Source organism: Chelmon rostratus, chromosome 23, assembly GCF_017976325.1.
Source record: "Chelmon rostratus isolate fCheRos1 chromosome 23, fCheRos1.pri, whole genome shotgun sequence".
Classification (NCBI taxonomy): Eukaryota; Metazoa; Chordata; class Actinopteri; order Chaetodontiformes; family Chaetodontidae; genus Chelmon; species Chelmon rostratus.
Window position 1 is genome coordinate 3,896,303 of NC_055680.1, and position 24,227 is coordinate 3,920,529.

General features: G+C 41.5%; 1 protein-coding gene across 1 annotated transcript in view; it reads right to left on the bottom strand.

Annotated features, from left to right (window-relative positions):
* The window catches only part of nrxn2b (neurexin 2b), a 550,653-nt gene that overhangs the window by 330,877 nt on the left and 195,549 nt on the right, over positions 1-24,227 (bottom strand). Inside the window, exons 6-7 of the mRNA XM_041964490.1 lie at positions 22,084-22,385; positions 5,144-5,167 (exon numbers count right to left, since the gene is read on the bottom strand). Of these exons, the coding sequence (XP_041820424.1) occupies positions 5,144-5,167; positions 22,084-22,385 (326 nt within the window). The remainder of the gene's footprint in view (positions 1-5,143; positions 5,168-22,083; positions 22,386-24,227) is intronic.

Below are 24,227 nucleotides of genomic sequence, written 5' to 3' on the forward strand. Positions count from 1 at the left end.
AACCTCCAACATTAGCTCCCTCTGTTACTCCTCTAAACTTAATGGTGATACAAGCTCACAGGTGAAATTAATGGTTGTTAAGATGCTAGATATGGGTCATTAAATGAACTACCACCTGTGTCTGTGTTCCCTTGATGAGCATGTATTCAGAGTTATTGAAGTAACACAAAGAGCAGTGCTGAGTGAGGACAGTCGGAGCAGCCAGGGTTAGTGTCTTTGTATTTCTTATTCTGTTTTTTCATTAACATGATTATCCCATTTTTATTGTGTGAAAACAAACACAATATCTTTTGCTGGGGAAAAATTGTCTTTAAGAGACCTGAGCAGATGCAACAATATGACCTGAAAGCAATTTGTTGTAACTGTGTGATCACAGTTTGAAACATCGCCTAGTGTGAACATTTAAGCACACCTGATAAATACAAAAACATAAGGGGCAAAGTAACACATTTCTAGCATCCTTTTCTGTTCTTTTTCCAGTGAAAACTTTGAAATTGACTAAAAAAAAAATCTGGCTTGGTTGCAAGGAAAGGTGTGTATGCATAGTGTCCATGGGTTCTCTGTCAGCTCCACCCATTCGTCCAAATGTGAGTCACCAGTGGGTGATGTCATGATGGCTACGTCCACTTCTTTTGTACAGTCTATGACTGGACCCCTTGGTTTTTCCCCAGCTGCTCTTCAAGTACTTCTTTAGCCCAGTAAACACGCAAACCAAACAGGACTGACTGTGTCCCAAATATCACAGAAAACACATACTGCAGCTGTTTTGCAGCTGAATATAGTCTCAGTGATTGAAACAGCTCTGCGGGGGAATGCTTTGTGTCATGCTATTAGCTTCCCTTCTATCCAATCAATCTTTGTCTTTTGTGATAGCTCCTCTTAACCCACACTCTAGCTTTAGAACAGCGAAGCTTTTACATAATGAGGTTTCACCTGTAGTATATAGTGAGCTAGAAGTGTTCTTTGTGTGGAGTCCTGCGGTGTGCTCAGTTGAGCGTGTTACTGGCTCATTGACCATATCTGGCTCCATGACTGCAGGCTGATGGCAAGTGAATGCTCTGCGAAGTAGATCTCCCTCTGAGCAAGTAAACAAGGGTCAACACGATTCCAACTGTGCTGGGGATTACGCTGACCTCACTAGTATTGCACATAAAAAGTCTCAATGAATGCGATGAAGGCAATCACTGCACTTAAAATAACAGGGCTAACCACTTCCTGTGTGCAGTTCGGCTGTGTTTAGTGTGTTCGCTGTGTTTGTTTGGGTTAGTTTAAGGTGCAATTCACGTGTGCTTGGAAATGCATCTTAGACACAATTCCAAACATACTGAGCTCACCCACTCTCTTTATTGATTTCCAGAAGTCTGGTAGCAACTTCTGTGCTGACTGGGTAAAATTTAAAAAAAGAAATGAGGAACAGTGAGCAAAAGGTAGCACAGTAACACTATAGCTGCTCCTACTTCCGTAGAGAAGTGCATCAGAATGAACCCAGGTGGCATTGAGGGGCTGAGGAGACGTATCAAAGCAAGTCATAAAGCTTAGTAGCCCTATCCGCAATATGAAAGAAAAAAGAAAGAGAGGAATCTTATGCTTTATGGTATTTGAGGCTATATTCTGTCAGGCCTTCAACACATACTATGGAAAATAGCTTTGTGTGAGTTACTCAGTCTCACTGTGCACACATTTTCTATTCAGGAGAGCAGATCATGTTCTACCTTTAATTCCCAAAGGCAGTCGAGCTTTGGAGCGACCAATCTTGACTTTCACTGACAGTCTGTAGTTTGTTATACAGCAGAGTCCATATGGGCACAGACACCTATCAGGACCTTCGTGTATTTAACAGCATAACCCATGCAGAGAGGAGGCAACAAGCTTACCTTGAAAATGTCTCACTTACCATTGTTGGCACTACATTTGATTACCATCAGAGATCCTTCGCAGGGAGAAACAATGGGTTATATTTTTGAGTTGATATATAAAATTATACAATTTATGGCTCACATAAGAAACGTATCGTAATAGACCTCACACACTGCCTCCCCATGAGCTCAGGCCAAAGTCAGACCCACAGGAAGGAAGGATGTGTGAGAGGGAAAGGGAAAGAAGGGATTCCCATCCAGCAGTGGACTTAGATAGATGTCTGGCAGCTTGTCAACAAGTATTAGCCGGGCGTAATTTATTGAAGGAGGGAGATCTATCTGTCAACACTAAATATGGAACTTGTGGTTTGGTAAGCAAAACCACGAACCTTTGAACTAAGCTACACCTCCAGGTTAGCAAAGACATGAGAAAGGACTGGGAAGCTTGGGGCGAGTGTTGTTATGGCAACAGCTGCCAAGGGGACTGGGGGAAGAAAGGTGTGTGGGGAGGGGGGGGTTGCTTTTGTTGTGTGCCGAGAAGAGTTAAAAAGGGTTGGAGGGTGAACAAAATCGGTTAGTACTTTTGTAAGTAAGGGAAAGTCAGACACAAAAATGGTTGTTAGTACAGTTACAACAAAGGTTTGATTCAAACAGTAGATTAGTAACACTGTTTTAGTAAATTTAGTCGAAGTGATAAGAGTAGGTGAGGATTCTTTAAAAGTCCTCTGCAATTTGATTGCTCAAACCAGGTCCAGATTTGGACTGAATGTGTTATTTCATGTGGCAAGGGTTTGTTTTGGTTAAGAGGAAACAAAATGAACCCATCCAAGCTGACAGGGTGACACACAAGCCATGCACTTAAATGGAAAGATGACAGGAAGAATGAGGATGGGGGGAGAATTCCATTAGACACAACACAAACAGACCAAGTATTAACAAAAAAAAAAAAAAAAGCAAATAAACCAACTGGCAAGATGCAGTCAAATGGGGAAGTAGTGGGGGAGTACATTTAATTGCAGGGCACCACAACACCAGACAAATGGGGACAGAGGAGAGCTTTCAATGTTGAGGTTTTTGTTTGGACAAGAATGCAACAGAAAGACCCATGAAGACACGTGTGCAGCAGACTGACACGTGCTGGGCTAGAGCGCCATTTACACCCCGGGAGAACGCTGATGTGAAGATGTTCTAGCCAATAGAAACATGCAAACAGGGTGCAGGGACACAACCACTGGTTACTGCAACTTTGGGAGGTGGAAGTGTGACAGGATGGGACCAGTGTCGTCAATCACAGATGAAATCAACGGAAATGAGAGGGTTTTTTAAAGAATAGGGAAAACTGAGAGGGGAGAGAGGACATCCCTGTCTTGGTGAATAGAGCAATTAGTATTCCAGTGGTAGGACAGACTGTTTGATCACGAGCTGCCCTCCACACTACTGGACACAAAATATTATGCCTCCACTACAATTTCACCACAGTATTTCTCAAAATTGCTTCATCACTTTGGTAAAACTTGAGTCATGACCACATACGGTGGCTTGCTGCACGCTCGCAACAGCTCTTCTCCAACTCGTGTTATGATGGATTGGGCAGATTTATTCCTTAAGGCATTAATCCTCTATTCACCAAGAAAATGAGAATCTGTCTCCCCGTTCTACTTTTTCCCCTTTTTTTGTTTCAGCAAGATATGGTGTGAGGTCATTATTCATTTTAGTAAGTTAATTTTGAAGTTAAAACTGAGAGAAATTTAAAAAATAAAGCAAAATCAAAGAAATTAAAGAGCAAGAGGGTGTGGCTAACATGTTTCATGGCCATATTGATTATATTAGGACAATTGATATATGTATGTATATATGTTAGCCATGATATATACATATACATATATACTCAATGCAATTTGTATATAAAAAACAACAAAAAAAAGAAAAAAAGAAAAGAAGAAGGGAAAGGGGTCAAGTGTCTTCATGCAAGGGGTGAAGCTAGTAAAATATAAGAAGTATAAGTTAGTGTTAGTGTTAATGAGAAGTCGATCGCACACAGTTCAGATTTTCCCAGGCTTTGCCCTTTATGGTCTGTATCAATGAGCAGAGAGCTAATATTCATTAGAAAGTCCAGTGAAAGCAAGTAAGACAGTGTACATTGGCAGCACGATAGTACATTCAGCCAGTTCTTAAAATATTAAGCCTACAAAGGTGTTAGTCAGAGCCTTAATTTCTTAAACATTAATGTCAAGTTATGTTGGCAAACTTCCCCCAGTTTGCAGCTTAATAAAAGTGCAATTGCCATTTTATTTTCAGTAATGAGCTTTAATCAGCACTCTTGGTTTGATTTCTAGACCCGAGTTCAGTGGACTACTGCCACATTAAAGCACTTTATTAAGTGTGTACATGTGTAAGAGAGGGAGCGCATTCAGGTGCAGGTCTGGGAACAGCTCCATCTTGATCATAAATCAACCTAAGGCCACTAATGGGATCAAGCCCTCATTTGAGGCCTACTTTATAGTGAGGGCTTTGGCCACTAAATCAAGAGTTGTAAATACTCTTCATGACTCCATAAACCACAGGATGGCAAGCCGAGATAACAGGTCGCTCCATAACAGGCTGAGCTGGTCCAACTGAGGCAGCATAGCAAGATGGTCTCCTCAGCCCTCGACCCTCTCATGTTGTTAAAAAGGCTGGGGAAATTAATGAACAGGAAGCTTTTTCTTTCTTTCTTTTTTTACTTCCTCTCACTGGAGTTGCCACAGTAGGCTGTTTGTCTGCTGGAGAACTCTGCTGTGTACGCTCACTTTGTAGGGTTCTTCTAAGAAAATAAATCAGGAGGGAACAGGGGTTAACAAAAAAGTAAAGGTAACTCCTAGTAGTTTTCTAATACTCAATTGAGAAAATATCTCTCATTATGATTCTTTATTTCTTCATACGGATAGTGTTTGAAGTCAAAGGAAACCAACGAATAACCAAAATAAAAAGGGGCAGAAAATAAACAGCAAAACAAATCAAATCTTATAATCTAAATTTCTATAATTTCTGTTTTTTTTTTGGGCAGACCTCTTAATTCTTTCCAGGAAGGGGAGAACTGGATGGCAATAAAAAGCAATAACATATATATAGAGAGGGCTAAAAGAAAAAAAAAACAGAGAGGTGGAGTTTTTCGGCTACCTTGGAATTGATGGCGGATTGTACTTTCAGTAAAGCAAACAGAATAGAAAGAGGTAACAGAAAACCCAGGGCAAACCAAAGTATAAGACAATTAGAATGATATCTACCATATAATGCAGTTTGTTTACCATAGCGTGTCCAATGCCTGCGTGCTTTAGGAGAAAACAGGGGGAGGAGAAAGAAAAAAAATAATGACAAACCTTAAACTCAAGAAAACACACCTCAACCCCAAAAAAGTGGTAAAGAAAAAAAGAGAAAAAAATCGCAAAACCAGCTTCTCCTTTTAACAGCAAAAGCAAAAATCTAATGTAATAGAAAAATATAACTGAAAGAATGCATCTTTTCCTACTGTTCATATAGAAAAAAACATCCAAATAAAGAAATAAAGAAAGCAACTGCATAACTATTTTGTTTTAAAAGGGTACTCTACAAAATAAAATCATAAACTAAAACAAAAGGAATAAAAGGATAACAATACATTTGTTAGTATGTAAGTCGCAAGTTAAGGAGAGAAAACAACAGATGGTTCACATTCCGTGAATGGCACAGTGTTAGTTGTTGAAATTATAAAAGGTAAGGGAAAAGAAAATTCACTAATGAAAAGAATCAAATTGGAAGAATTCTGAAGCTTGTTGTTAGTAAAAGAGACAAGAGTTAGCAAATCAACTTCCACAGAGGGGATTTGGGTCGTTTTGATGGGGATGTTTGTTCGGAGCGGGGAGGGGGATGGGGAGAAGTACATCAGTATAAGTATTCACTCTGAGAGGCTAATCTGGTCAGTGGGCTTGGCTGGCGGTAGGGTCTCGTCCATTTCAAAATGGCGTTCTTTAGTATTGGGCGGGGCCAATCATTGTTTCGATGACTTGAAAAGGTGCAAATCTCTAGGCAAAGTCTCTCCAAGTAGTCATTAGGGGGATACTGTGATATATGCAAAACAAAACCAAAAAGATATTATTGCATTGTAAAAATGGACAATTCTGGTGAAAACTACAGTGCATTTCCAGTGGTAAAGGTAGTGGTGTGAAATCATCAGGGGTATTCAAGAAAACACAATTCATTAACATATTGTTGAGCATGAGAGAAAGAGATAGAGAAGTGCAGGAAGAAGGAGAGTAATTTCACTGAGGGCTCTAGTTTCTGCAGCATCCTGAAAGAGAGAGAAATGTTCGTTTAGTCATTGAAGCCATGTCCACAATGAAGAGCAAAGCTTGTAGTCTCTGGGAGGAAAAAAGCATGCAAACTAGAAACGGAAACACATCGATAAATAAATAAGGAATCGTGCGACAAAGCTTACGCCTGTCACCTGGGCATTCAATCAGTCCTGTCTTTGGAACAACATGTCACGTAATCTCCAGGGGGCTGAAAAAGGAGGCAGTTCTCAGACTAACTTTGCACCGCTGCTGCTGCTGCTGGGCCATGCAAAGCTAGTAAGGGTGTTAAAGCAATCAGGTTACAGCAATTACAAACAGCTTCATTACAAACATTTGGTTATTTTTTATTCACGTTTTGTGTGTAAAAAGAGCTTTTTTGTGCTAAGAATTAGCTTGTATGTCTCTGCCTGGATTTGAGAGTTCAGTTCAGCTGAGCTATATTTGGTGGTTCCTCTGTGAAGAAATAGGCAGAATTCTACGGTGTATTTTATAAGTCAGCTGTTGCACCAGGTATAAATAGCAGAACGCTGGCTTCTCACACATAGTTGTTGACAGCATTAATATTTGCAAGTCTCAAATCTTTGGGTCTACATAAATCAAGGCAGGGCAGTATTTTTCATTCAATACGGAGCGTTTTGCTGAAAGCAACAAGTTTGCAGCTGTGTTTGTACTTCGGTATAAGATCGGTATTATTTTGAGCTTTTCTTTTCTTATTTGCAGATGAATAGAATGTGTAGAATTTCCATCATAAAATACTATCCCATACCTTTGTTATATATGTGGTATTAGGCCTCTAATGAGGAACTGTGTAAGCTGGCCAATGGCAGGGAGAAGGTAAAAAAATCTATCACTGATATCGCCCTGAGCTTTCCCTCAAGACATCTAGAGGACATCTTATATATTGATCTGAAAGCTGAAATTGTCAGCTCCTGCGGGAGACCATATTCAAAACCAAATTGGCAAAAAAGGTGAATCTATGTGGTCCCACTTGTTGGGAATAGGGGCCTATAATTTTGCCTCGTACTGTTTAAAAAGACCCACTGACAACAGAAATCAAAAGATTGAAACCACCATCGAATGCTTCATGTTTGTCTAAGGATCCACATTTGGTTGAAATGTTGTGCATGTGAGTGTGTGAGTCTGTCGCTGTAGTATTGTACGGTACTGTGGGTGTGCTTACGTGTGCAATGGATTACTATGTGTTGGCGCCATCTGTGTGGGAGATGAATCTAAGTGGCACCCATAAACAAAGATCTCCCCATGGGGCTAACTGGCCATTTTGAAGCTTCATGCACGCCCACTCATTGATCCGGGGTCAAGGTAAAGTGCTGTCACCAGTCACCCACTTTTTCTAATGGCTCCTCTTAATCCATTAACTAGATGAATAAGATTCAATGGTGGGTGTGAATTTGCATATCCACACCGCACTGTACTCCCATGTCTCTGAGCTTACAAAACAACAGCTGGTTCATCAAAGAGCGAATATAATAGGAAGCTCTGACAAGTGAGAACCTGACAATGATTAATTAAGTGAGACAAATGTACCCTTACAAAGGTGAGAATGATGGTGGGCTTTTTAAAACTCACTGAAAGACAGCCTGTGATAAGAGAGGAGGAGACGAAATGGGAGATTACTGAGTGCAACATTTTGAGTTCTGTAATATCTCTCACAGGCATTTGATGTCTGGATGTTGAACTTAACTATCAGTGCTTCGACAGAACAGCCCTGGGATGGTTGTGAAAAATGTATCCTTCAAAAATTGCTGATGATCTTTGAAATGACACAATAAAGTGATTGCAGCAAGTGGAAACACGGAAGGTGGAAATGAAAGGAAGAGATTACATGTGGACTTCTGCATGCACGGTGTCTGCATAATCTTGTAAAGTGAGTCAGCATGTGTGTGTCAGTCTGTGTAGTTCTGCGAGAAAGCAGCATATGCAGGGCCGGTGTATTTGGATTTTCTTGGGAAGGTCTCCACAAAGGGCTAAGTCTGCAGGGTTAAGACATGTAGACACATACACTAATCAGTGCATTACCTACGGCTGAAAAGTGTAAGCTATATTTAGAATATTTTCACTGCTTTAACTTGCTCTCAGACAGCCCTTTCTGATGGGAACTAAAACTGCTCATATAACTCTCTGCAAAGCCATAGTCCAAACCAGACTCCTTTGACAAAGAAAGGAATTTTACCAATCAGAATGCAGGGGTTGCTGGTGCACCACTTCCTCAGTTAGTTTGTCTGTGTTATTGTGTGACTTCTGTGTTTTAAAGGGTTAGCTAGGATTCACTGAATTCAAAGAATAAACTGCCAGACTAGAAAGAAGTGTAGTGAACTGAGCCATTGAGCCAAGTGATGTGGAAAAGTAGATGTGTAGAGGGTCTAGAGGCGTAGCTATTACACAAGTCAGACTTTTTACTGCAAGCTTGAGACCTTTAAGTACTGCTGAACTGGTGCTCAATTGTCAAGATCAATCGTGCAGAAAATTAAAGTTTTGTTCTATTTTTGTTATCACTGGGTAGACCGAATGGTCTGGTAACTAGTTGGTTCAAAGGGCTCCTGTCACGATTTCCCAATTTTGTTCTGCTCTAAGATGTTCAAAAAGGAAATATGTGCAGCACAATTACAGGATGGATACAGGGAGAATGCATGACAGCTCCTACAACAGCAAACCATGTGAGATGAATCCCCCCTTATCCTCCTCAGAAAGCTTCCCAGGAGTGCCAAATTGTCTCAGTGAGATGGGGGTGTAGCATAGAGGGAATATTGTGCGCTGAGAGCACTAAAAGATAAATCTGGGTAAGGATTTTGGAGATAAACAAGTCTGGTACACATAAGAGACAGTAGGAATGCAAGAGAATCAAAAATAGATCCGCTCACTCCTTTCCGTGTAAATAATTTTACTGTCTTACAGTAAATTTCCTCTTACGTGCAGCGTACTTGTTTCAACTTTGCCTCAGACCGAGCATGCCTGGAGCCCCTGCTGTGACAGCCCATCGCCCTCTCTATAATTGACCCATGTGGGAAAACGAGGGCTGCAAATGCTGATGTTTGCTGATGGACTATAAAGCTCCCAGTCATGTAAACAACCACAGGCCCTGACAAACAACTTTGTGTTGCATGTGTCTCAAAGGGTCCCCTGGGCGAAGAATTCTTCATGTATTAAATATTGAGGGATGGGGCAGGAAAGAGGAGAAATAAGCTAATGTTAATACTGTTAACATGGAAATTCACTGCTGGTATTTCGTGGCTTTGCATTTCACATACGGGTGAAACGGTTGACATGGCCGTCTCAACTTGTGCCAAAGACCTGCAGGATGCCAGCCAGAGTTGGCCAAGATGTAAAATGATGGGTTTTTTTGAGTTGCTGATCTTTTACACACTCCTCACGGTGGACGATACTGAACTGCGGCCACCAGCGAATAAGCTGAATAAATATTTAATGACAAAGCTGTGATAATGATCAATGGAGAGTGCAGCGGAGCCAAGATCCCCAGTCCAGACAGATTAATCATGTAAGTGAGGATGTTCTAAGACTGATGACTATTCTCCCATAAATTTCCAATTTGGGCCCTTAGAAATAAGTGATAAAACTGATATTGTGGAATAGTATTATGGGGTGGGAATGGGTGCTATTTGTCATCAGGTGATCTGAATTAATGATTAGAGGGCGCATGAAAATTCAGTAGGTGTTGAAAACATCTAAGCATAAGCTCGATTTGTATGAGCGAGAGCGTCCACATTACATACATTTCTGTGCCTTGCTGGTTTATTTATGCATGTGTGGCGAATCAGGCATTCCTCGCTAACACAGACGCTCTGTGGGTGACCGTGTCAGATGGAAGGGAGCTGGGCTTCGATTCAAAATAGCTCTTTCAGGTACATTTGGTTCCACGTTCATTCCAATCACCCCCCCATTCACTCTAGTCCGCCTTTCTCTAAATCTGGCTCCAAGTAATGGAAACTGGCAGACAGGCTTCAGGTGCAAATATAAATGTCACTGCAATTACGGCGGAGAGAAGTCTGCAAACAAACAGTGTGTGAGGGTGTGTGCTTCTGTATAGGTGTGTGAGTGCATAGAAACTGCAGTAACGCACACTGTGTATTGCGGTGCAGATGACTGTGATTCTCTCCTTTTCTGTTGTGCTTCATATCATCCTCATCTCCATTTTTTCATCTCTGACTGACTCCCTCCTTGTATGACGGCCTTTCTTTCCCTCTAGATTCCGTCAGGACGCGGCCAAGTTCAATGCCAACCCACGACTGTAGAGCCTATAACGTGCTACTGTAAAGATTTCCAATGAACTAGGCTACGGTAAATCCATTGAATGCCAAGAACTGCTTTTTATGATGCACCTAAATTCTTGGATTTCGTTGTTGTTCACTGTGCAGAATTGTGTGCAGACTTAGCCTTGCTTAACTCGATGCTTGAATGTCTATGTGGCTGCTCTTCTTAAAACCAGGGACATACAAGAACTCTTTTCTATATACAGATGGTTTATCAAACAAAACTAGGCACTGTAATTTAGAAATAAATAACAAACTGAAAAAAAAGATTAAATGTATAGTTAACTTCTAATTACATCTCTTATAAATTTTGATCTAACTTGTGAGAGCAGCTGAACATGAATATGCATGTTTTACACAGAGTAGCTCCAGCTGTCCTTCATTGTTTATATTTTGTATGTGCTCATGAACACGCTTGATAAAAGAGAGGTTTTACAGCCAGGCTAGAGATTATAAAGTTACCTCTTACCTGAAGAGTACAAAATATTAGGCCCCTATTTTTGACTGCAGGTAAATATAGAATCAAAAACAAGGTAAGTCTCTAGAGTGCAGCTAAATGGGAGAAAACAAATGATTATAAAAGACATTAAAAAAAAAAGGATGTCATTTTGATTGGTGAATCTTGTAACAAAGACACCGCTTTCTCCTCCGACAGTGGCATTGCTTTTCTCCCAACTGGTCTACAGGAACTCTCTGGGGTTGTCAAGAGTGATTCTCGGAAAAGCTCAGAAGTCCCTAACTGAAGCGCGACTAGAGAAGAGGAGGCAGATTTGAGCGACAAAACCTTCCCAATTTGGATGCACATAGTAGCTAAGCATGCCTGCGATCACTATCTCAACTTTCACTTTGGTGCTCCTTTTCTACAGCGTTTCAACACTGATGCAAGATGATCTTTCTCAATTTCTTACCTGTGTGTCTGTCTCACTTGCATTCTATTACCTGCTTCCACCTGCGTGAATGTGCTAATGTCGCAGAGATTTGTTACCTGATTATAGGTCTGCGAGACAGATGGATGAATAAACATGAAAGTGCTGAAGCAGGTAGAGGCAAACGAGGCTGATGAGCGAGTGATTGTGGGAATGCGGGTGGATATGGTAATGCAGTGGAAATGTGATGCAAATGAGGTCTTCTTTTTTTTTTTTTTTTTTTCCCCTAAAACCCACATAACTACTCGGTGTTGGTATCAAACAGCCGGGGCAAATTTTTAGCATGAGGTGTTTGTAGTTGGGCAAATGTACAGGCAGAAGCTGTGTTTGAGGTGCTGACCTCTGATCAGCGTGGGGGAAGAAACGCTGGAGAAAAAAGGAATTAAAAAAAAAAAGAAAGAAAAAATCTTAAAAGCACATCCACTCACATATGCGATGACTGCGCCCCCCCACCTACTTTCAGCATGGCTGGAACACATTAGGAATACTTAAAATGTCATTGGCAGTAAACTGAGAAAGGATTACAGGGGTGTTAGCATGTCATTATGCACATCAAACAAATCCACTACCCCTGCCTGCCTTGAATAGCAATTCCTATTGTCACCATAAAAGTGCGTTGCTGTATGTGCTGGCAAAGCTGAGCACTCTAAATGGCATTTTCGATTTGGCATCAAGAGGTTCAATCTGTCATTATGCTAAACGCATTATGCTGTTCTTATTGAGATGGTAACATGTGACTGGTAGGAGCTAATCCACAGGGTGTGTGTGTGGGGTGGCCATGATGTGTAAGCCTAGGGTTCCAGAGTAAAATATTTTGAGTAACCAGTCATTCATCTGTGACTTTAACCTAGTTTAACCCAATTACGTTTGCCCTTGTCCCTGTGTACACTCCCTCCTCCATGCAGGTTCCTAAATGGTGCCACCTGGGAAATCAGGACTTTTCAGACAATCTTTTATCAGGAATGTCATCGTGTTTAACTGGAGGACTGAGTTGTACGGAAAGGGTTACTTCAACTGCTGGGGTACTGCAGCCAGGGACAATTCACCATCCAACAGCACAGCAAACACTGTTGCTAAGTGACAAGTTGCTAGCAAGAAAGGACGAGAGAGACAGTGAAAATGAGAGAGGCAGGGAGGGGAAGAGGAACAGGAGAGGAGCAGATTGGCTTTCTCTCTTTCTCTCTTAGGAATTCTGGCCGCCTCCTGGAGGAAGGCTGGATGAGAGGGGAGGGAGAGGAGGAATGGACTGACGGAGGGGGAGGAAGAGGAGGGCGGGTAATTGCGGCTGATCACGGCTTACAGAAACGGTTGAAAAACAATCTTTACAAGTGCGAGAGGTAGAGATGACGCTCTCATTCTGTCGTCTCGTATGAAATAATGATCATTTCCCCAGCATCCCCTGCCACTTATGATTCTAAAATATGCTGATGTCTTAGTAACAGGGATTACAACATATCAGTGACTGAATGATGAATGAAGGGTTTAAAGTTTTACAGTAAATTTGGACATTCCTCATTTTCTATGGTTTTAGAAGATCACAGCACATGCAGAAGATCTTTCAGTGCTAATAAATGACAATGATTCTCCCTGATGAATTTTTCAGTCATGTGCAACTGAGCTGCGACAGCTTTCATTTTCAAATCGTGCTATTTTTTGGGTGGGAAGTTAATTTTCAAAGGCTTCCCATCCCTTGACTTGGCTTGTTTCTCTTTATAACAACCATATAGTAGTTGAGAGGTTGCATGTTGAATGTTAATACATACAGCTACTGCCAATCTCTCTTATGTATGAGAGACATGCATGGAGGCTAGAAAAAGCTTAGAATGTGATGGGGTGTGTTTGTGTGCTCGACTGAATAACTGTGTTTTTATCCAATGTCGTACTGCTGCTTGTAAAGTTTGTGTGTGTGTTTTATGATCCATTTTTGGCAGTGAGGGTGAGCTTGAGCCTCAGATACATGCATGTCTGTGGATTCACAATGATGAAGGCATTTTTCCCCTTGCAGAGTGGTGTTACTATTACATAATAATAATAATAATAATAATAATAACACATAGTGGTATGCATGTTTTTTTTTTTATCTTTGTATAATGGTCATGATTTTATTGTTGATTGTATCATGGTAAGAACCTTCGTCTTTGTTTATTCTAAGAAAATAAAGCCCCACTTTTGCCAAATACATAACACACCACACTTCGTGCTAGCAGGGGACTGCAGAAGAGCAGAAGAGGTTTTTGTAGAGGCTGAATCACCAGTGTTTTATATCAGTCTGGGCTACAGCAAAACATATTTATATATGCCTTCTCTATAGACAGTTCAGGCTGTGCTGTCTCTGAGGAAATAACAGAAATTCAGTCTCTCAAAATTGCAACACATGCAGTATCTGTGTGCAACAGATTAGAATTCCCTACGTGACCTTTGCTGAACTCGATACCGATGCAGATCAAAGCTTGCGCTCGGCAGCTGAACTCTGGGGCGGCGGGTGACTTAAACTCTGGGCTGTGCATTAAGCACGAAAGGAACATGAAAAAGTCTGTTTGATCCATTCATTAGTCTTATAGCTGCATCCAAGGTCCAATTATACGGAAAAGAGGTGTGCACCAGTGGGGGGACTGCGAGAACATCAAGGCGGACAGAGTCAGAGACGAGAGAAGGGCAGACGATACTGTAGGTGAGACAGTAACAGGGAGGTTAGGGTGACAGTGACACAAAAGGGAAACATAGGAAGGCAGAAAGGAGAGATACTGAGTTCAGAGGTCTCTCTCTAGATGCTGGCTAAGCTACTGGGCCAGCTCTGTGGCACAGTGGATGTTCAGTGTTTTGGTTGTAAAGTCACATTGGGGAATTAACAGAAAGCCTGCTTTTGTTCTTCTCTTCCTAACAGAGAACAAACTGGCGTCTCTCTCCCAGTGCTCCCCTCATCCTCCCACAGCTCAGATATTCCTTTAGTCTCAGGCAGCAGCACTACACTTCATTTACCACTCTCTGTTGTGCACACAATCATTCTCTCACTCTCTCTGCTTCCCATTGACAAACAAAATACAGACACAAAAGCGCACGCTTCCTTCCTCTTGCCAGTGTGTCTCATGTTTCCTTTGAATGCCTGCGCTGTCCTTTGGGACACAACTGCCTGTTAAGCTTAGAGCCGGGTCGTTGTGATGTGAGGCCATTTTGATTGTTCCAGTGATCGTCAACATGGAAAAGCATCCCTCCAAGAATAAATTAGTATATAATTTACTGTATTTCTGTATTCATATCTTTCCAGGAGATGGAAAGCATCAAGCTTCCTTTCCTGGCACAGCATTGCTATAATTTCAGCAAACCATCAGCTAAAATCTAACCATTGACATTATAGAGGTGAGTTTATGGGTCCTACTAATACTATGACTACAGAGCAGCAGGGTGAAACACCTCCATGTAATGCATAGATGATTCTTTCACAAATGATTTACTACATTATTGACGAGTAAAAACTGATGTTCACCAATTCAGTGCTCTCTGCTCTGTTTCCGACAGCATTGTGTACTGTACACATATATGCACACATGTAATTCTACAATGGCGTCTCCACTTAACATGCGCTACGAAAAGTTCCTACTTACTTCTTATATATCCTCATAAAGCATCTGCACCAACAGAATTCAATCAAAAGAAGACATAAATTAAATAAAAGCTGGCAAACTGAGTGCTCATCATGTTACTTGGATTATTTCTTGATATATGCCCGACTGGAGGAATATTAACCACAGCACTAACTTCCCATTAGTGTCTAACAATAACTAACAAAAGTTAGGCTACCCCAAGCAGGACAATGCACCCCGCCACACTGCAACAACTGTTCAGGGAGCATGACAAAAAGCTCAAGGAAATGACATGGCCTCCAAACCGTCCACATCCCAATCTGATCAAGAATCTGTGGGATGTGCTAAACCAAGCCTGATCCATGGAGGCCCCATCCCCAACCCACAGGTTGATACTGTGTATCAGTCACCATAGGACACCCCAGGACGTCCCATGTCCATGCCCAAGTGGGTCAGAGCTGCTTTGGCAGCGGCAGGGGGACCTTCACAATATTAAGCAGGCAGTATTAATGCTGACCACTTTCAGGCCTTCCATTTGATGCTCCTGTCTCACTGCTTACAATGATATCAGAATCTGTATGTGAACCTAACATCTAAAGGCAATACATTAACCACCAATCATTCCTCAAGAGGCTGATGCCTCTCCCTGATCTGCACTCGCTCTCCTGCTTCTTTGCAATGAACACAAACTGACTGATTGACTCTGAGTTACTGTAATGACAGTAATGGGTTTGACCATAATAACACAGGTGCCAGTGGTTTTAGTTTCTGTCCAGGGTATTTTCAATGTGGCAGATTTATCCAGTTCCCCCTGCAGGGAATGCAGTAGTGTGTGGATTAAACCATTAGATAAGAGTCTGCAGGGAAAATGTGAAAATCAACTCAACATACCGTGCAGTAGAGTATGAGCAGTTTTGATTTAAACTATGCATTGCAATTGCATTACAAGAAGAGCCTTAACCGCTGCTGAGTGTCATTGCACACTTAATATTTGACCTATTTTCACAACGTCTTATGCTTTGGTGCAGTGTATCATTGGATACATCTATCATCTCCTAAAACAGCCTGACATGAGGGTTTCCATCTTTGTCTATGCCCTTTCTTTTTCTGCAGTGTGTGTAGACAGCGTCTGTTCTCCCAGAGGAGGGAAAGGGCGTGCATGGTCACTAGTGCTGAAGTCTACAAGATGTCCATGATGGTAGATCATCATGTCAGGGAGAGCAGAGGGAGGGAGGAAGAGATCCCTTGCTGCTCATGCTACGTGGTGTGCACTGAATGGCGTAAAACGGGTGGGCATGTGTGTGTATTGTGGGGAGAGACTCACGAGAGGTCAAGGCAAGTGTCCTTGCCTGCCTATCAACTGTACACCACAGGGATTAGCCAAACTCTTCAAACACAAACCACTTTCCGAACACACACGTGCAGTACTACTGGGTGCCACCAAGGGGAGCTCTGAATCTGTGAACATTTGTCAGGCATGTGGCATACTCGTTGCTCCTCCAAGCCTCCTCTTTCTCTCCTCTCTCTTGGCGGAGAGTCCCTATCACCTCACCTAATTCTGTCTGCTTCATTTTATCCCGCACAAAGCTGACAAATTCATAGGTTTTGTGGAGAAAGACGGCAAATATACACATACACATACAGAGGGAGAGAGAGCGAGCAAGAAACTGGCTTCGTGAGAGCTCGCAGGCTTTACTTATTTTAGAGCTTAGTGATGCAGTGGTAGATATGCATGACGTTGCAAGAGCCATTAAGAACAACAGAGTGGATGAGACTTCGGAGACCACTGGGGCTGTGTGATAACCTCAGCTGGAATCACAGGCTATTTTTAATGCAACATATCATGTTAGCTCCAACGGTAAGAGTCACAGAAAACAATAACGGTGTGTTTGTGTGGGTGTACTGTTTACATTTTCAGTTGCATTTAAAGGATAGATAGTTTCATTAACAGTGCTCGCAGCATGTAAACCACACTGAGCGTAGTAGGAGGGATAAGACGTGTTGATGGACAACTGCCTGCAATTCCTGTCTGTCCATTTTCAATATGCATGTCCACACATTATTTATTGGGAAAGTGGAATAAGAGCTTGTAAGTACTTTGTGTTGGAAGATTCTGACACAAAATGACTCTGAGGTGTCTGTGTTTATGTGTAAAACATGTTTTTATTTTGTACTGGGAGTACAGTAAGTATGTGATATGCATTAATTCCTTCATGGATTCATAATTTCCTTATTTTGTGAGTGATGTGAAGATATTTAGAAATTACACTGTATACAGGGTATGGACGATATAGCAAGCAAAACACATGGTACATGGTAATGAGCAGCAGGAAATACAGTGTTTGCAGGGCTTATGATGGTCAATTATTGCTTGGTTATATTTTGGGATATATATATAAATAAATATAATATATAAACCAAATAAATATATATAACCAGAAAAAGACCAATTGTAATTGATTTGTAGGCTCATAATGAAATAATTTAAAATAAATAAATACATAAATAAAATGAAATCCTCATAAATATTAAGGCTTTCCTAAATTCTTGCCCTTAGCTGTTTCTTATTTGTGTGGCCATGTGAGTCCAACTGTACATGTGTAAATATTCAATTCCTCTGACATGCCTGTAACTGCGTAAATGTATCCATGTTTTACAAGACCTCAACGCATTCAAGTGCTCATTGATCAGGTGGGTATCAGCCCAGGAGTAAACACAGGGTCAGAGGTGGTCAATGTCATCGATACCTCTCTCCCTGTGTCTCTCAGTGGTGAATGTCCGGTGTAAATCTAGAGGGCTCTTTAACGCTTAGGCTGCCTGTTATGTCAATGAGAATGATCCACTGGGGAGTCCAGCTGTTATGTGACTTAATGGAGATCGCTGGAGCAGGATGACGTGGGTGGTTAGGTCTGGATCAAGGCATGGACATGGAGAGTACAGGCATTTGATATCTGCTAACTCAAGTTTTCATACAAGATTCTGAGAGATCGAGCCGGTTATGTTATCCAGAATAACTTTCGTGAAAGAAGACATTTCTTAGCCAACATTATAGTTGAAAGCAGTATGTGTGCAGACAGTACAAAATCTTAATGTTCACAAGACAAGTCTGGTAGTGAAGTAAGATTTCTCCATTCATTTTCAATGTGAACAAAGGTTTTTGGTTGTTTTTTCCTGAAGAACATGAAGAATACTATAGCATTGTTAATATAACATTACTAGATGTGCCTGCTAGTTTAAAGAAAGCAACACAAGTTCGTATGTAAATTCTGAATCAAGTGATTTAACTTTGGATGGAAGATGATGATGATGACTTAAAATTTCAATTCTAGTTAAGCTCTGCCCTTTAACAAGACACATTATAGATACTATTGTGTTCAAAACTACATTCCATAATATTGGATGGGTGTAATTTAGCAACTGGCAGTTCTGGTATTGCTCCCAGCAGAATCCTTGCAGTTGCAGCAAATGTTATTGTTAATGCCAGCACAGACATAGTAGGCACATAGATAATGGTGTTGGGTCATTTGCCTCAGTTGGTGGTAGGTTGGTTGACTCATGCTCTTACTCTTTTAAACTGTGCTGGCTTCCTAAACTCATTAAGCTTGCCTTACTCTGCTGATCACACATAGCTCTACAGCATACCATATTTGACCCCAACTGTGTGTGTGTGTGTGTGTGTATGCTGTGTCTGAGTTTCTCTGTGTGTGTCGGTGAGAGTGTGGTCATTTATCCTAAAGCAAGTACAGCATATGCTAATAAAACATCAGCTCCACAAATCTTGGACTATTTCCATGCCTAAGTTACCATACAGAAATATATAATAATAATATTGCGATATGACAGAAATTGCAGAGTCTGGTTGGCATGAAAATTTCTCCCTATAATTTAACAGCACTTAGCTCACATTAAGAATCACTTTGCTCTCTGGTTTTACGTTTTTGTGTCGGGAGGAATTTCTTCAGTGGCTAAAAGTAAAGAGTTTGATACTACTGGCTGTTTCCCTAGCTCTCTGGGGATGGTTTTTTGCAGGCACAAACAGATAAGTTGCTGCACTATCTTTGTGTTAATGCATTCACATCTGCCTTTTTTGCATCCAAGGCCATTTACATCGCCCATTATTAGGTCTGACAAGCCATTCATTCCGATTACAATTACCACAAAAAATGTGAAGAAGTAAGCACGGCAAGTGTAAGTGAAATTGATTGTATCTCACTGCTAGTATCTGCAACTGCCAACTGATGACCTGGTGCAACCAGAGAGTCCAGCATTCAGAAAGTGTATCCTCTGTGCATGTGCTTGGTGCTTTGCTGTGCATGTGTGTGTATGTGTACACATGAACACACCAATTCACACACATACATGCAGACATTCAGGTTCCTGGTGCTCTTTTGTTTTCCAGTAGCTACAATTAAAGGTTTGTAAACATGTGTTTGGTAATTTGCTCAGAAAGGGTTTAAGTGCACTGTCGCCTTTGATAAATTAGGGTGCATTCCATTTGTGTAGCCGTGTACATTATGTGCATACATACTGAGCAGAGCACTTTCTTCACTTGTTCATTAATAACAGCGCAAACACAATGCCCTTGGTAATACTTTAAAGAGAACATGAAACGTGCACATTGAGCCCAGATGAGCCCAAATACCTTGGAAAAAGCATTGATTTAGAAAAGTTGCTAAAACCACAGTTGTGTTGTATTGTATATGTATTTTTGTAGCCGCCAGTTTGGAAATACATCATTGCCTATGTAACAAGGTTGGTTGGTTCCGTTGGCATGGTTGAACACACATTTGTCTGGAAGTGGAGGGAGATGAACTTAAACAGCCTGTTGAGCCTGTGATAAGTCCAACTGATTATGCATTCGAGCAGATACGACGGGAACAGAGCAGCGGTCCGGGTGGAAGAAGTCGTACTGCTGGTGCTTTGGGGTGCAGTGTGGCTGTTGCATGGTGACACCTGCCTTGTGGTCACTGCTACGTCACCACGGTGCACATTCAGCATACTATGCCAGGAGGTGGCACATGGTTTCTCCGAGCTGATGTCCGAGCTGAAACACTGGGGCGTTCGGTCAATAGCTGGAAAGATGCCACATGAACGCCTCCTGTGCATAGTTTGTTTACATCATGTTTTGCAGCAGGTTATGAAACCAACGTTTGGGATGCCGCTGTCAAAACAGACTGATGTTCAACATTCAAACATTCAGCTGGTTTCATCCTCTACGATTTTTGATTGACATCATAAATACACTGTTGGCGTTTTCTGGAATCTGACAGAAATCATTTAGCCTTTTCATTCACTGAAGATATAGAATAATGCAGATATACCACATTTCACTTGTACTAGATTACATTGCCAACCTTGTCCTGCAGCACTGAACCTACCCAGGCAGAACGAATTTATGATACTTATAAAAATGTATTTTCAGAATTGATGAACTTAATAATTTGAGAGTTCATGAAAAGCAACAGTTCAGGAGAGGAAATGAATGAATACATGTGGTTATACAAATCAGCTGGGGACTTTTGGAAAAGAAGAACTGGATCCAGTCGATGTTATCAGCTCCATCAAAACAGTTTTCCCTCCCTGGAATATTACAGATTTGAGTTTGCCAATGTTGCGTGCGATGTTGCCATCAAACATGATTGAATTGGTTTCTTTTACCTACCTCATTGCTTTCATATTTGACTTGTGTTTTTGTGTTAGATTTATGTCAAGTGGCTGCTGTAAAACTTTAATTTCCCTTTTGGATTAATAAAGTACACTATCTATTTAGTATGTTTTTATTAATGTCTACCTTCTATTCTGCTACTTTCCTTAGATTTCTTCTGTTTTTACCCAGTGCTGTAATGTTATGAGCACTATTTTTTAGAGACTGAATATCAACGGATAGTACTTAAAATATAGTATATTTGCAATGAAAGGCAAGAGCTGGACTAACATGCTGAAAAACTGGCAAATTCATAAATTTATTTGCACTTATGCTACTACTATCCATTGAAAGAATCTCACAAAAAACTTCATTGCACTCATTGCAAGAAGAAATAAGCAAGATGGTGAGATGGTGAGGAAGATAACGGACGTGCGGATAACATCTGTGGATTATCTAATGTTTAAGTCTGGAGCGTCTGAAGATTGAAAATGACCGACAGCTGTGGAGTCGTGGTAAGAAATATTTCTTTGGAGGTTTGCATCAGCTATGATGACCTTTTCTGGCTGAGGAATCAAATGATGTCTGGTGTGCTATGACGTGAGTTTTAGGTGAATGCTTTCGGGCCCAGGTGCTTATAATGGTCATGGTTCATTTTGAATTATTATATAGCCAAGCTCACAACATGCTGCAGAGATACTATGAAAATGTTTGGGCAAGGGGATTTGTGTAAAGTGTGTGTCAGAGAGGGTGTGGGGGTCGCTAGCCAGTGGTGCTTTTCTCCTTTTCATTGGCAGTTTCTGAAAATTGACTTCTTTGTCCTTGGCTTTAACCCTGTAAACTCATTTTTTTTCCATCCAGGAGCAATACAATAGAGGACTCCCTTTTGTCTTCTTCTGTCCTGTGGCTCCTTGGTCTCCATCTTTCACTATCTCTACCTTTCATTGTATCTGTCAAATTCAGCCAAGCCAACCAACCTTGAGACATCACATTGTGGTGCCTTTGCCTTGAAAGATATATCAGGGCTTTGTCCTTTGTTATGTAATTGCTTCATGTCCACTTTAAATGTGCATTGCTGTCTTTGAATTCATTATGAAATATATTAACCATAATCAATATATATATATATTTTAGTTGGACCACGATGCGTTTTCATGCCTTTGAGTGACCTTTGTATATGAAAGTGAGTTGGATCTTTGGTCACTTTATAAAAAAAGAAAGAATAGGAAGCTAAGAAAGACAGAAAAAAACAGCACCAGCCTTCTGTTCAACTCTAACCTGCAAAAAACAAAAGGTCTGTTATGGGCAGCAAGCAACAGGTGAAACAAAGGGCAGTGAAACAAGTGCTCCCTGTGTGCTCCTTGTGCAGAGAGAAAAGATGGAAAGACGGAGAGTCAATTAAGCAGCAGAGATAGGGTGGGAGGCAGACAGAGGCACCACTCCGACTGCGGTGACCCTGGATTACACGGGCAGTGTTTACCTGGCGCAGGTTGCGGGTGACGCGCACATCATGCCAGGCGTTGTCGTTGAACTTGCCGTTGACGGGCTCCACCAGGGCCTCGAAAGCCCCTGAGCCCAGGTTGATGACCAGCCAAACGGCGCCGCTCTTCAAGGAAAGGTTCACGTAGTCGGCCGACTTGCCCGTGTGCAGCATGAGGCCGTTGCGTTGCAGCGTGCGGAAGGACAGCGTGATCTCGTCTGTGCTGCTCTGGATGGGCGTCAGCGAGAGGTCATAGCAGAAGAACTCGTTGCCCTTGAAGGTGGCTACTGACTCCTCCTTACCTAGTGACAAAAAGGAGGGAGAGAGAAAAAGAAAGGTGAGCTCGTGATGAATGCAGGATTACACCAATATTGGTGTTTGATGAGAGAGGGTGGAATTTTTTCTTGTGTTAAAAGCCAAAAAGCAATTAGCAATTGAGCGTATACTCAAATTACTCTGATGATTAGTAAGCTGCAGCTTGCTTGACTTTAGAATTAACTGATTAAAATGGCACTGGTGTTCCTTTCCAAAGAAGATAAATTGTAAAGGAAACACTTTAAGTGCACTTTCTCTAAGAAATTATTATATTTTGCTTATTGTTGCTTTCTTAAATCTCGGCTGAACACATGTATGTACAAGCCTGAGTTTGTGATATCACAACTACACCTTCACAGGAGTCATGAGGAAGCCTGAAGTTCTCATACACCGAGAATGAACTTTTCAGTTAAGCAGCTACTTTAATGGAGGCATTATAAAGGCAGATTATTGCTATTAAAAGCCAAAAATACTATTTCTGGGCAGATTAACACTTGACCAGTTTCTCTTGACCAGCACCACTAACACTAATGTAACACTTAATTTCCCTGTGCGAGGATTCTCATGGGTAACATATTCTGAAATGAAACCAGTTAGCTGAGGTTATTGATTCCAGTGTTAAATCATTGGTTGTTGCTGCAGCTGCAACACATGCAGGACATGTTTTCATCATGGAGGCCAAAGTAATATCTCTTTCAGTTTACAAATAAATCAACAACATATTAATTCAACACATAAAACACCTGCAGTGTAGAGTGATGCATCTACCATGGAATAATACAGCTATATGAGTGTGTCTGGTGCAAAATAAAATTATTTCCATCAGAGAAAGCAAACAGCTGGGCCAGAATTGGACGAGAGGAGAGAAAACAGCAGAGAAAATAACAGGAGAGGCACGAATGCCAAGACCAAGCAAAGTAGATTAAAGGAGCAACTCAAAAAAAAGCTACACAGAAAGGGAAGAAAAGGTGTTGACAACTAATGCTAATGCCTGTCAGTCCGTCTGTGGAACATGGCTTCCGTCCACTGCGGCGAGCTTCGTTCACACACTACCAGTCAAAACAGCCAGCATAATGGATACATGTCAAACTGCAGCCTAACAGCGGCAGTGGAGGACACAGTGCGCATCTGTCAGGAGCTGAACAACCACCTGCAGCTGCCACAACAGAAAGTGCGACAGCACTCACAACAATGACACCTCAATCACACGAGCCGAAGTGTGGACACTGAAGCCAGTGAGCAGGGGATTAGCATTCAGCTAGCTCTCCATATTCTCTTTTATTCACTCTTTCTACTCATACATGCTTCTTTTTTGGAACATGTCCTGTCTCTCCCCCTGAATCGCACAACTTGTGCTACGGTAATGACCTAATTTTAATCTTAACTTTAATATTAAGAATAAAAAGGCTGATCCCCAAGCTGAACACCACTGAGCCTAAGATTCATGGGACAATTCAGCTGTGTCTTGGGGCAAAAAAAAAAAAGCAAAAGCACAGATACACACAACACTACCAATAACAGCAAGATGTCACAACTCTTAAATAACTCCTCCCTGCTCAGGGGCCATACGAATCAACTGGTTTCCCGACATGAACCGCGATCTGAAGTGACACTCCACTTCCTGCGTTCCTCTGCCTTTCCTCACCTCTGTTTCCCTGGGGAGGCCAGATTGAAGAATCAGCCTCAGGTAATGAGGTTTAGGGCTGCAAAAGGAAAGCGAGGGGGCAAACTCAAATCACCAAGAAGCCCCGGTATGGGTGGATCATCAAATCTAGTTTATCCTGAAGTTCCATTACAGCAAAATCGCGCCAAGACCTCGGTGCATTTCC